The following is a 14,148-nucleotide window of genomic DNA, read 5'->3' as shown; positions in this document are numbered from 1 at the left end:
TTTTAAATGACGCTTCTTAAACATTTTAAAACCCTTATTTACTTTACATACAACAACCGTTTAGTTATATATTATAGACTTATAGAAAGCGACCTTCTAAAAACATTAAAATGTATCACTGGCATGCGAAGCCTGAAATTAGAGTGAATAAATGAAGACTTGACACACCACTTCTGAAAGGTTGCCGACCCCTGGCCTAGAGGAACCATCCCAGGGGAGGGAGAATTGATCGTTCGTTCCCATTCCTCTCTCAGCTCCACTGAGGTAAATCTGGAGTGACTCTATTGGCTCTAGATTTACACCAAGATCAGAATCCGTCCCTTGGCTTCTGCAGCCAGATCTAGCCTCCTTCACATCAGCTTGTTCGCTGGCTCCTCGCCTGCACTCTTGCCCACCAGCCGGGCTCTGAATGTAGCCCTCGCCACCAGCTGTGCCAGCCTATAGGTTGCAAAGATGTAGCTTTAGAAATAGAGCCAAGCTGACCCACCTGCCTGCCATCTTTCCCCACGCCGTGCGCGCACACACACAAAACTGGGATTCCACTCACCACCGTGTTTTTATTTTGTTCCAGAGAAACAAAACACTTCGGGCACCAGGAGGGAGCTCCGGCTTCTGTCATGCTCAGTTCCCTGCATCCCAAGCGGAGAAGCAGCCCCGCGTTATGGGCTTTATCCATCATCGCTCAACTGTAAGCCATGGCCTGGGAAAAGAGGGCAGCACTTCCCTAGCGCGGTAGCTGCAGGACCATGCAAAAGAGCAGCAGGCCCGCACCCTCTATCCCCGCCTTCTTTCCTGCTCACAGCCCAGTGTGTGCTCCCTTATCTCCCACTGAACTTAGCTGGCTTTGCTGAACCAGCTGTTAGGAATCCACTTATATATGCCGATGCCCCTGTACATCAGTGTATTAGTTTCTGTTGGTGCTGTTGACTTGCATGATTGCAACTGAAGTGATGCTGCTTTGCAGACATCTGCTGTTCCCAGGTGGGGGAAGGTCAGAGGAGAAGAGCTGCCAGACAATAGATATGGGCACTCGATTTGGGTGCTGGCACTGTCCAATGGCCTGCCTGCAGCGCTTGGGCCGCTTGCTGACCTTTTCCTTCCCGTGCACTTTTGCAAGATCACCGTAGGCCAAATCAGTCCGGACAGATTTCCCTAGCTGCCCTCAACTCACTTGGAGGTGATGTGAACCAACAGGACACCGACTGGCATTCAGAAGCACACATCGCTGCTCCTGCCACTGGGAGAGGAACCTATCAGTGCATCGACAGCTGGGAGATTATAGTTATTCTTTAATGCTTTCTTGAGCTGGCCTCTGATGCTGGAGGGCCCCTTTCTCCTGTGCCAGCCCCAGTGGGCTGCCTTGGATGGTCACTGGCAGCACAGTACATGCTGGCCCTTCCCAGCCCTGATCCGGAGGGGTCATTGTCACCCGTACACGTGAGCCATCAATCAGAATTTAATTGCCACCGAAACCCTGATTAGTCTCAAACCACTAAGATTCCCCGCTCCCAGGTCTCAGTGGCATTCATATCCCAGCTGAGCCAGTGGCTCACCCACCTAGGGGCTCAGGGACTGCCTTCTGGATATTAACACCTGGCCCCCGAGAAGCAGCCAGGGAAGGAGAGGGTGGGGCAGGACTGAATTTGCTGCGCAAATACTGCTTGGGATTCTTTTGGCTCATCCCTCCCCTAAGGCCTCCCAGATTAACATCCCTTTCCAAATTTCTGCCAGGTCCTAAAGGAGAGCATCTTTCCAACCCCCACCCCCCCGCCCAAAAGATCCCCCCAGGGTTTTACTCTGAGCCCCGTGCAGGGTGGAAGGGCTCAGTCCCTGCACTGTCCCTGGGCCATAAAGCGGCAGCTACCGATGATACACATACCTTCATACTGAGTCCCAGCCCCTGGGTTCAGGGGACTCCTGGGAATGTGGGATGCCCCACGCTCAGCAAGCTATAGAGCATGCTAGAGACCAGCGACGGGCCAAGGTGAGTTCCCAGTCTGTGTGAGAGACTGATCCTGCAGGACAAAATTAATCCCTCGTTATGTTGACCATCTTGATGAAGTCAGTGGAATGGCCTTTGCTTGTTCTGGGGCCGGTCCCCATTTCTATACACCATCACCCAGGACTTCTCAGCCTTTGCCGTACTGCAACCCTCTCTTCCATATAACCTTCCCGCCCCTGCTGACCCCCCTTCCCATATGCAATGTGAGAAGGGCAGGGTGGTCACAACCCTCTGACTCATGTGTGTGACCTCCAGGTTGAGAGCCCCTGGGCTAGACTAGATCTGAGGCTAAAGAGAGGCAGCTATCTTGGAGTACGAAGGGTTAAATCCAGCACTGCCCATTGCTTTAAGGGAAACCCCAGCTCGAGGTCAAGCCACCTGGGGAAGAAACAAGACAACCCCCTAGTCAGGCCAGTGCTTTGCAAACTGCATTCCTAGTTCTGATGTAACCTCCCCATAGGCCCTGTTACACTGAGACCAGACGGGTGCCAGCTGCCAGCGTGCTTCATTGAAGATGGGTAACGAACCGTGTGAGCTGAGCTGTGTGATGCAGACTAACTCTTTCACCCACCCACCCACCCAACCCAACCCAGCTTGTCAGTAGAACAATTCTGTACTACAACGCTAATCGGCTGAGTTGAGATCTGGATCCGGCTGAGTTCAGATTTGGATCAGGATCCCACTCCCAGTCTCTCTGGGGTGCTGGGACCCCGGGTTTTGGTTCAAGTTCATCTCTCGTTAAGCAGCGCTATGCAGTCAGAAAAGAAAGCAAACGCCGCCTTCCACTCATGGAGAAACCTGTGCTGGGACTCTGCTCCTGAGAACCAGTAGTCAGAACAGTGTGTTCCTTGTCCCGCTGTGGTCAGGGCTTTTGAGCAAAGCTGTCCAGTGCAATATAGGGAGATCACTATGAGCCAGGCACTACATGCGATAGAATCAATTGGTTTCCCCCACATGCTTACTGAGCTCTCTAATAGGGTTCCGCTCCATGGGTATCAACGGTAAAACTCCCATTGACTTCAGGGGACGTAAGAACAAATCTGCTCTATTTGATCTATTATCTATTGTATCTCACTCTCTAGCTAAATCTCTCTCTCTCTCTCTCTCTCTCCAAAGACAGGAGGCTCTGCGTGAGCAGAGGAACAAGGACTCCCTGGCAAGCTGTTTGTAGGCAGACAGACAGACAATGGATGGCAAAGATTGGGTTTTTCCCTATGTAGAGATCAATCAATAGGCCTGTAGAGATGTAGCCTCCAGGGTCTTCTCTAGCAAGGCACCCTTTCCTGCCTGCAGTGCATTGATCTCTCCAAGCTTGTCCTGTGACAGTCATGGGTTCTGGGCTGGCTTCTTCCCCTTTGGATTGCAAGCAGTCCCGTTTGAAAGCACCGCATATCACGGAAAAGATCATGGCAAGTGGAAAGGCGCAGCTTCCCCTGATTCTGTTGCACCCGGCCACGCGTTGCAGCGAGACACCTTCGCAGTCGAAAAGGAAACGCGCTGCTTCTTTTAAAATTCTTTATTTATAAAAAAGTACATTTCTTTCCACAGCTGACCCACTACTTTATTTTATACAAGTAAAAGGGAGGGTGAAGCAACACCCCCCCCAATCAGAACCATGAAAACGCCCCCCCACCAAAAATTATTACAAAGGATGGAAAACAAAACAAAAAATCATAAAAGCAAATTCAGTCCATTACATTATTATTTTTTTTTTTACAAAAGCACTGACAACACAGATTACAAAAAAATGCAAGGGGGTTTTATTTTTTTTTAGGGTTGTTTTTTAATTCCACAATGATAATTACAGCAAGGAAAAAAAAAAGTCACTGGAGGCTGGAAAGAAAAGAAAGAGCGAGCCAGATCAGCTGCAGCAGCTCTCCATGGACGCCCATTTACACCAGCTGAGAATCTGGCCCCCTCTATTCATTACACTTACATTCACCCTCACGTAGGTCACATATGGAATGCCGCGCTGTGCGAATGTATATGGAACAAGCCCCTTCTGCAGGGCCTGGTCTTGCCACCTTTGCTCATGGATGGACTTCAGCCCCATGCAGAGGACCAGCCCAAAGCATTGCAGCCCAGATCCTCAGCCCAATGGCAGTTCGGTGCCTAAATACCATTGGGGATCTGGGCCGTCCCCTCTTACTTCCTACTTAAACCCTGTTTTAAGGGATAACATGGCACCGGGACTGATGCTGGTTCTTTGGCACGGTGGTGAATCTCAGACTGGCCATTGCCTTCAACGGGGCTCGTTCAGGTGAGTAATGGCTGCAAGGTTGGCCCTTTGTAGAGTGGTGGGCGAGTTCCAGGAATGACGGTCAGAGGCAGGATTTCGATCGGAGCAAGTTGACAGCCTCATCCTCTCCTGCCCCACCCACCCCCATGCCCCTCCCCCACACATTCCTTGCCTCTCCTGGTGGAAGGGGGTGCTGTGCAGGGAAACGCATTCGTACGCAAAGCGAGTCACTCTAAGTCACTATGGATCATGTCAAAACAGAAAAAGAAAGTCACAAACTGGGGGAGGGGTAAAGTGCTATCGTAAAAGCCACGTAGGATACGGAGAAGTGCGGGCAGCGTTCCCCACAGCGCCTCCTGCTGGGAGAGGCTGGGACTGGGATAGCCACGAGAGCCGCACAGTCAATGTTGCTGGAGCATTCCCCACCGCCCCTCCTGCTGGTCTACTCTTCCAAACACCCACCATTTCGCCAGCATTTCCAACAGCTGTCGGTTTGGGCTGGGATTGTAGAAACTCTCCATTTCTCTACCGGCCAGTGTTTCCACAGCATTTCCTGCTGCTTGGCCTGGAGAAGCTCTAAGCATCTCTCCAGTCAGCACTTCCACAACACGCCCTGCACTGCCTCCTCTTGGGGAAAAAAACCTGGGACTGGAGTAGGTCCCAGCCCCCACTTCTTCACAACAAACTCCTAGTAGAGCTTTGTTTGGGTAGCCCGGCTGGCATGCTACAAACGTGTCCACCTACACAACTCAATGGAGACCGCACCCCCTTTCTCTCAGCCCTCCTCCTCCAGCAGATTGAACTGTGAGACTCATTGCATGTGTGTGAGAGAATGAAGGAGCCAGTGGCTCCCATCTCTATTTGCTATACTGACTCTCTCTCTCCTCCTCAGCGATCTGTGCTTAACAGTCGTTGAGTTTCTTTCGACAATGAGCCAGGAAAGGCTCCTCTGTCCCTGCCGTCTCTGCAATCAATTCAGCTCTAACGTTTGGATTTTTGTTTGTGTTTGTTTGTTTCCTAAAGAAAACTTCAGATGGAGTTTTGTTTTTTTGTTTTTTCTGACTTGAATAAAAATGATTTACAAAAACACAGGAACAAACCACTAAACAATCTTGTAATTAAATCAGGGAAAATAACATCACTGGGGTGAATTGTGATGGATAATCCCAGACATAGACCCCAGCAGGAAAACAGCTGGGGCGTTTTCATACAAATAATACAGACTCAACTTAGTTTGCAGGAGGAGACATGTCTGCCTGTGCACAGCTCCCTGTGGGAGGGAAAGGGAAGCTGGCATATAGCTCAAACCAAATTCACCTTAATTTCCCCAATGGGCCATCTCTGGACCCGGGAGTAGGACCCTGTAGCCATATAATGAGGCCTTTCTTTATCAGGCGGGTCACCCTTCCATCCTGCTGTCCTCACCTTCTCATTGTGATACTGGGTCCTAGAGGCTTTGTTTCTCCCCACTTGTCTCTTTCCCTATGGCAACTGCATGGAGAATAATTCCTGGGCTACCATGTCAGGGTTGGGCTGCTTGTCTGCAACCTCCGTGCCCATATCCTTGCCTGGCTCTAACAATCCCTTCTCCCTGTGGACCTTCCAGGGACTACTGCTTACACAGGGCTGGCTAGGGCTGCACAGATATCTTCAGCAAACTCTAGGATTTCCCTGTGGGCACAGATATGCGCAATATGACTTGCAAGGATCTGGGTTCTATGCACATACCCAAAAGGTCCCTTCCAGTATGCTTCTTCCCCTGTGCTCCCTAGGCGGGCTTCTTCTCTGTGCTCTGCTCTTAGGGGCAGGGTGGCTCTGACTCATGGAGCTACCTGTGCCAGCAGCCAATGCCATGGAGAAGTGGCTCCAGCGGATGGGGAAACCATACAAAATCAGTGCCACATGCAAACTCCTGAGCAAGGCCTCCTGTTCCCCCTTTTGGTTAATGGGCTCCCCCTCCCTCTGCGCTAGTGCATAACAGTCTGCCCTGGGGGTAAGCCAAAGAGGCTGTGGATGGAAGGGGAAGGAGGAGCACACATGAAGGCAAGCTGTAGGGAAGGGGCAGAGCGGAGCTACCTGTCTCCTGCCTCCATGGAAACCTGTGCTCTTTTGCCTGGTTAACAGAGAGGAAGGCTAGAAAGGGGACTGTATCGGAGAATTAAACCCTAGCTCTGCAAACGGCCCCCTAGGAACTCATTCTCCACGGCCACAAGGGCAGCTAGCCCTGGATCTCCCACTGGAAATTAGACCCCCTCCCTTAGTAATACTCCGCGGTGGAGGCCACCCCAATGTATCTTCCTGGCCTTCCCCAGGGGTAGAAAGCCTGGGTTCACAGCATGAAAGTGCCACGTCTCAGGAAGGTGAGAGGCCTTGGCCGGGATCAGCAAAGCTGTCTAGGGGATTTGGACACTCAGCTCCCATTGAAAGGAATGGGAGTTGGGCAACTGAATCTCACTGGCACTTTGAAAAGTTCTCACAGACTGATAGACTTTAAGGACCATCGTGATCATCTAACCAGACCTCCTGCATATCACAGGCCACAGAACCTCGCCCACCCACTGCTGTAATAGACCCCTAATCTCTGGCTGAGTCACTGAAGTCTTCAAATCATGATTTAAAGACTTCAAGTTACAGAGACTCCACCCTAGTTGACTCTAGTTCAAACCTGTAAGTGACCCATGGGCCCCCCCCACTGCAGAGGAAGGCGAAACCTGCTCCCCCTCCCCCAGGGTCTCTGCCAATCTTCCCAGGCTCAGCCTCTGTGTGCCACCAGGGGCAAATCTCCAAGAGCAAAGCATGGAAGCAAGGGGTGGCGTGTCTGTCCAAACCAAAGGCCAGACCTGGGACTACCAGCATGGGCCTGAGCCATGTGATTTGTGCACTTGCAGCTCTCCGGCCTAAACTAGTGCAAGGCCATTGACTTCAGCGCCTGGCTCACGGGGGCAAGTGACAGACTGAGGGTCAGAATGACAGAGGGCTGACTGTCCCACCAGCCCTCGTTCCTTGGAGTGAGGCGTACCCGCGCCATGACCACCATCATCCCTCAGGGAATGGGGACCGCTCACTGCCACTGCCCAGCAGCTGGGCCTGGTGCCAATGGGGGCACGCGCTGTCAAACAGGAGTCACAAGCCAACACCGCTTTTACAGCAGCGCGACAGTGATCAGAATCTGGGCCCTTATCGGAGACAGCGAGGCACAAAGTGGTTAAGTGACTTCCCGGTGGCAGAGCTATGCAGGGATTCCCCATCCCTTGACTCAGGGCCCTGAACACCAGGCAGGCTTCCTCTCTAATTGCACCTGCTGGTTAGCGCAGGTCACAGAATTGAAGGCCAGAAGGGACCATCGTGATCATCTAGTCTGGCCTCCTGCACATGGCAGGTCACAGAACCTCACCCAGCCACTCCTGTAACAGACCCCTAAGCTCTGGTGTGTCTCGTGGGCAGGCTAACCTCGCTGGGCTGTGAGGCTCAAGTCGCTGGGGTGGGGAAGGAGTACCAGTTCTAAACCATTAGCTCCCACGCAGCCCTGGGACACAGAACGAACAGCGTCCTCAGTTTAGCCCGCTACACATCTCCCCTTCACAACCTTCCTGCCGCGACAGCCCCTTTGACCTAAATAGGTGGGACACTGTCCGCCCCGCCCCCCACAAGCAGAAGGGCTGGACTCCCAGGGACGGGACTCCCAGGGTCAAGCAGCAGCAGAAGGGCTGGACTCCCAGGGTCTCGTTATTGTATCCCAGCAGCTCTCAGACAAATTGTCAATCCATAATTTTTCATGAGGCATCTTATTCCTCGCTACAGATTAATGGCGAATCGTTTAGGCTCACTAATTAAGGCCCCATGAGGGACGCTTGTCCAATTAACTGACCCCATAAATGGTCACCCTTCCAGTAACGAGAGCCAGAAGCATCCTTCTTCTGAGAAGAAGGGGGACGGAGCTAGGTGCCCTTGGTTTTTCCATGGCCATAGGGCCCAGGCCTGCCCCTGGTGATGCGCTGTGGGGACAGAGGAAGCCAGTGGGGTGCCTGGGACCACCTCACGCTGTGGAATGAGCAGATTTGAGGTGTAGCTTCCAAGCCAGATGTGCTGATGGCAAGGGGAGGTGGGCCCTGCTTGGTTCAGAGGGGAGGAGTGCAGCTAGCCAAGCAGGCAGGGCCCCGTTTGGGGGTGGCATTGGGTATATTTTTCCCCCTCGTCTTTTCTACTGGCCCTGGTGTAGTCAGAGAGACAGCAGGTCTAACACGACCCAATGGCTGGAAGTTGAAGCTAGACAAATTCAGACTGGGTATAAGGCATAGACATTGAATAGTGAGAGTAATTAGCCGTGGGAACAATTTACCCAGGTTCACGGTGGAGTCTCCATCACTGGCCATGTTTTTTGAAAAGATCTGCTCTGGGAATTCTTTAGGGGCAGGTCTCTGGCCTGTGTTACACAGGAGGTCAGACTCGATCCCAGTGGTCCCTGCTGGTCTTGGGATTTAGGAATCACACCCTGCGGGGGGCGTGTGGGTGAATGAGCCATTAACCCCTGGGGAGGTGATGTTACCAATGACGATGGTGTCTCCCCTCAGCCCTCGCTCCCCCATGGCCATCCGCCTGTCTATGATCTATCACATTTACTTCCTGATCCGCGCCCTGAGCCAGCCTACTGTGTCTGCCCAAGGCTGTAAGCTTGCTCCTCATTACACTGGAACGCTATGTGTCTGTCTCCCTAGCTCTAAAGAGCCCTTGATTTGCCTACAGGTGCGAGAGTCTCACACAAACACACACTCTGGATCATTAACGAGAGGGCAGGATTCCCATCTAAGTGTGCAAATGGGAGCTCCCTGCTTCACACCACACCTTACCTCACCTCACCTCCTGCCTGCGAGTGTGCAAACAAGACACCCTCTTACATCTGGTCAGTTCACATTTACACACAAGTCTAAAAAAGGGTGCATGCGCTGGTGTGGTGACTTAATTTGCTTTCACATATGAGCGTGCAAATGGAAATTTGGGCACATCTCCTCACTTCACATTTGCACGCTACGCGCAAAGGGAACATGCCATCCCATCACCTAGTCATTTGGAAACAGGGGACGTATCATGTTCAAATACAGGCAAACAAACCATCACAAAGAGGAATCAAATCCTGCTTCCCTGGCTCTGGCTCCATGCACCCTACTGAACCTCCTGCTGAGAATCTGTATCCATGTTCCCCCTGGCGATAAACATCCATCTCCTCAGCTGGACAAGGAGATCTAGATAGCCAGGAAAACTGATCAGGAAGGGAAGGAGGGATGGAAACAGGATGACTGGGGATTCACTCCATCAGAGATTCTGCAAACAGGTATATTGCTGATAAGCAACACATGAGAATGAGCTGGGATTACCCTGAGGCAACTCTGCGGGATTCAGCAGTAAGAGAATTTGCCAGACCCTGGACTGGGGGCTTCTGCTGCTTTGGGTTGTTAATCCAGGACACAAGGGCTGCTCAACTGGGCCTGAGGATTTTGCATGAAGTTCTGGCTCACCCATGTGGGCAGGTACATTCAGAGGTGGGCCCGAGCTGCCAAATTCACACCTGCAGCTGGAGTTTGGATGTCCCAGAGTTTGGGGTTAGCATGGGCCTAGGATTTTGGTTTGGCCCTTTTTGGAGTCAGATCTGACTCCAGAAGCCCCTATGTTTGGGATTGGTCCCTAGCCAAGTTCCCATCTCTACTGTACGATGCACCGTACAGTACGGAACCAACAGACCACCCGAGGTGACAGCAAGGTTGTAGGAGGGTAAGTGACTGACTGAGATCCACCAGGAGTATAAAGTTACTTCCTCTGCTCTGTCTTTATCCCGGGCCCCCTATGTGTCCGCCATGTGCTGGGAGTCTCATATCACGGCGGTGCGCCTTCATCCAATATGTGCTGCTATCCCTAGGCAGGACCGGGTGAGGCCTTGACTCCCTTCGGGTTTGCAGGTTTACAACAGCGCCTTTAATCGGTACCTAATCAAAGGGATGCTGGGGATTTCATTTCCTTCAATGGGGCATTTGCTCAGTAGTACGAAAAAAGAAATCCGAGATCCCCAAATCCCTATGTTGAAGTGAAGGTAGAATTCAGTCTCCCTGGGTATGGATTCACCTGTCAGCGATGGATGGACACCCGAAAGTTTAGTGGCTTCTCTGAACCCCTGGATCTGTGGAGACTGTCTCTCCCGAGATCTCTAGGACATCCTGCTTTCGATGGGGACAGAAGCACCCCAAGAACCGCCACTCTTGTGGCGTTTCCCCCAAGAAGCCCAGAAACCACCAGGGAAAGCCAGAACAATTACAATAGAGTTATCTGATTTCCCATCTCCCATAGCAGTAATGAAATAAATCAGTTGAGGGAATGGTCTGGGTCAAGGCCGGCTGTACCTGGCTCAAGCCAGGAACCGTGGAGCTGGTTTCGGAGCAGAGTCTGGCTGAAGCTGGCTGTGGGATTTTGGTCTGGATTATTATAAAGGGTCCGAGTCTGCTGCCCAGTTGTACGGCAGGGCCACCGTCAACGTCTATGGCATGAAACCCGTATATGGCACTGGGGGAGAATTAAACCCATTATAATACGCCTCTGAAACCGGTGATTTCTTTTTCAACAGAAGATTCGTTTAGCCATTTGATAAAGGAACAAAAAAACCAAACACCTAGTGAATCCTGCCTTGGTGGAAAGTCCATGTCAGACCAACAGCCCTGGAGACTGAAATCTTAGCCACAGAACAGCAGGGGTAGCAGCAATCCAAGCTTCCCTCCAACTTCCCCATCACATTTCAACGTGGGGGAGAGGAGATCAGCACACACGGCTCAATCAGCCTCCCAAGGGGCTATTTGGTGCAGGCTATCAGTGGCCATAAGGGCAGGGATCATTATGACGGAGATGTGGCTGGCAATGCTCTCACAAAGGGGAAGGATGTAAACTGATGACTGCTAAGAGCTAGCAGTCTAAATACAAAGAGCCTGGCCTGATGCCCACTGAAGTCAACACAAAGGCCCCCCATTGATTCTGAATGGCGCTGGAGTTCCCCTAAAGAAACCATCCACTTGGCTGGGTGGCACCATCCCCATAGGCAGCATGTTTGCGGGAAGGGCACAGGGGTGTTTCATGGAACCCTTCCCATCACTGTGGCATGGAGGAATGTGCAGAGGACAGGCGCGTATCGGAAACAGGGTGAAATTAACTCCTCCTTGGCTAAAACTAAAAATCCTTCACGTCTTTAAACAACAGGACACCCCAGCAGTGACCAGCAGCATCACCACGGCCAGGGTTGCCCCCCCACCCCTTTCTCTTTTCCTTTTCTTTTTGCTGGTTTGTTTTTAAATACTGTAAAGGGATAATAAATGGGAGGCAGAAAACGGCAGCTCCATTTCCCTGTGCCAGTAACAGCCCCGTGCGCCTTGGATTTTGCTTAGTTTCCTTTGATTCTAATTTGTTTATGACATGCTTAACACAGACTTGCTTGTCACAGGCGCATTGTGGGTAATGGAAACACCACAAAAAAAAAACAAACAAAAAAATTCATCTGATATGGCATCTAGGTCTTCATTGCTTTGTGCTTTTCCCCTCCTTGGTCCTCCTGTTTTTTTGCCCTCCCATGGACTCCCCCTACCCCCAAATAAGACAACATACAAACATATTCCAGTGTTTCGGGGGGCATGGAGCGGGAGGGATCTTTGAGGAAGGGCGATTAGAGACACTAAGACACAAACAGGGCATATTATACAAGGATGGGCAGTAGTAGTTAAAGCAAATAGTAACACCTAAGCCACTGATCAGTACAAACACCACAGAAGGGGACAAAGTCATTGGGAGAAATTAAAAAAACAAACCAACCAACCAAAACAACCTCCCCCCAAAAAACGATCCAAAAGCAAAGCTACCAGCCCCTCCCACACCTCCCCCGTTGCCTCCGAGTGAGTGGCAGGCGTCTCAAGTCTCTGTCGAGCTCCCTTGGGCCGGGCAGCAGTGGACGTGCATGGATGTGAGTGCGCGCGTGCGATGCATGTGCAAACAGCCCTCGGCCGGGGTCTGGAGGGCGGGGGGGGGAGCGCGTGAGTGGGGGTCTGGGGAGGGGGTGAGCTACACGTACCACTCTTTTTTGGAAATAAAAGATCCGTCGTTCTGGGAGACCATGTTCTCAGCCAGGTCCAGCTGCTCGGGGTCGTACTGGAAGCCGAGTGTCCTTTCGCCGTAGGGCTCCGTGTGGGCCCCGGTCTCGTCCACCGTGAAGTACGGCCGCTTGGCGTCGTCCTCATACTTGTTGGCGAGGCCCAACTTGCGCTCGCCTCCGGCGTCGTCCTCTTCGTCCTCATAGCTGCTGCCCCCGAGCGGGCCCGGCTTCTTCTCGTCGTCCGAGTCGTCGGGGTACTGCAGGTTCTGGGCCATGGGCGGGTGGTGCTGCGGGACGCCGGCCTTGCTGTACCCGTTGCCGTACACGTGCTTCTTGGTGCTGTAGTCGCCCTTGAAGGTGTGATGCCGGCGCCGGAGCCCCACAAAGAGCACCACGGCCACCACCAGGACCAGCGAGACTCCGCCCACCACGCCCCCAATCACGGCCGTGGGGATGTTCGGCTGCGTCACTGATTTGCGGTCATCGTTGGGAGGCGGGGTAGAGGGGAATTCTGGGTAGGAAAAGACAGATGGAAGGGGGAACAGTGTCAATCCATGTGCAATCGCACCCTCGCTCCGGGCTTGCATTTCAATCGGTTATTGTTTGGAAGATGAGGGTAAGGAACAAGGAAGGGAAAAATCGGGGAAGGGGAGGAGCTTACGTACGGCGGCCACGACACAGGGTTAGCGCTCGGGTTCTAGGTGTTAGTGACAGGCGGACCGCGCACCATTGCAAGCTTTCCAGGTCAAGCCACCACCACCAGCAGCATGCAGGAGCCCCGCACGCGACAGACCTCAGCCCACTTCACCGGCGGCATCTAAACCCAGCTTTCCAAAAGCAGGGCCTGGATTCAGGCTGCCTCTGTGCTTCGACTGCCCACCTGGAGACGCCTTGAGCATGATTTTTGGGATGGGCTGAGCACCCACGGCTCCTGGTGACTGAAACTCCAGGTGCTCAGTGCTCCTCAAGAATCAGGCCTGAGGTGTGTCCGGTCGGGCAACTGAAACCAGACGCAGACAAACCAGGGAGCCTGCTTTGCAAAAGTTTGGCCATAGAAATTCGCACTGCACTGGAACAGACCAGTGGGCCATCTACTGGTTTTGGATCAGACCAATGAGCCATCCAACCTGATATCCCTCCTCCCTGCTGTATCAAATGCAGCCCATCCAGCCCTCTGTCTCAGACACCTCTCAACATTGTCTGATGCTTCAGAGGAAGATGGAAAACCCGATGATGCATCTGTGTAATTCAACTCCATGTAATGGAGCCATCTCCTGCCTGACCCCAGCTGCTGATCAATTTACACCCTGAAGCATGAGGATAGATAACCTCTATTGTTTTATTCTGGCCGGTACAGTGGCACTGCAGTTGCTAATCCTGTTCACACAGAGATCCTGGCCTAGTTCAAGAAAAAGAAAATTGAAACAAAGTTATTTTCCTTTTCACCTTGTTTATTTTATATATTTTATGTTACCACAGACAGCGGTTTGGGGCCAAGAGAGCAAGACGAGCTGCTAGGCCCCTAGGCTCAATAAAAGCCCCTAACAAAAAGCTAGCCCTCCTCCTCCGTGGAATGCCAGTTCCATGGGTGCCTGCATGGTAGTGCCATAGTAAAGCTGGGTCTGCATCCTTCCTTCCCCAACCTCTGTCACTGGGCCAGCAGCCATCTGCCTGGAACGTGCCTGTGTCCTCGGCAGAGGGTCTGGAATGCCCTCGCTGTGGGTGGTGCACTGGCAGGGTTAATGCCCACCTGGAAATTCTGGGCACTTTGCCAAGGGCAGCCCCTAAGGC

General features: G+C 52.3%; 1 protein-coding gene across 3 annotated transcripts in view; it reads right to left on the bottom strand.

Moving 5' to 3' along the window:
* NECTIN1 (nectin cell adhesion molecule 1) overlaps nucleotides 1–14,148 on the bottom strand; it is a 153,856-nt gene that overhangs the window by 53,540 nt on the left and 86,168 nt on the right. The window contains exon 6 of one of the 3 annotated variants that reach the window (XM_084612077.1): nucleotides 3,504–12,868. The exons of the other annotated variants lie outside the window; for them this stretch is intronic. Coding sequence (XP_084468203.1) covers nucleotides 12,327–12,868 — 542 coding nt within the window. The 3' untranslated portion in view covers nucleotides 3,504–12,326. Of the gene's footprint in view, nucleotides 1–3,503; nucleotides 12,869–14,148 lie in introns of those variants that run through there. 3 annotated transcript variants of the gene reach the window in all.

The sequence above is a fragment of the Lepidochelys olivacea genome (assembly GCF_965140295.1).
Source record: "Lepidochelys olivacea isolate rLepOli2 genome assembly, chromosome: 22".
Classification (NCBI taxonomy): domain Eukaryota; kingdom Metazoa; phylum Chordata; order Testudines; family Cheloniidae; genus Lepidochelys; species Lepidochelys olivacea.
This window is presented reverse-complemented; position numbering and strand designations above follow the sequence as displayed.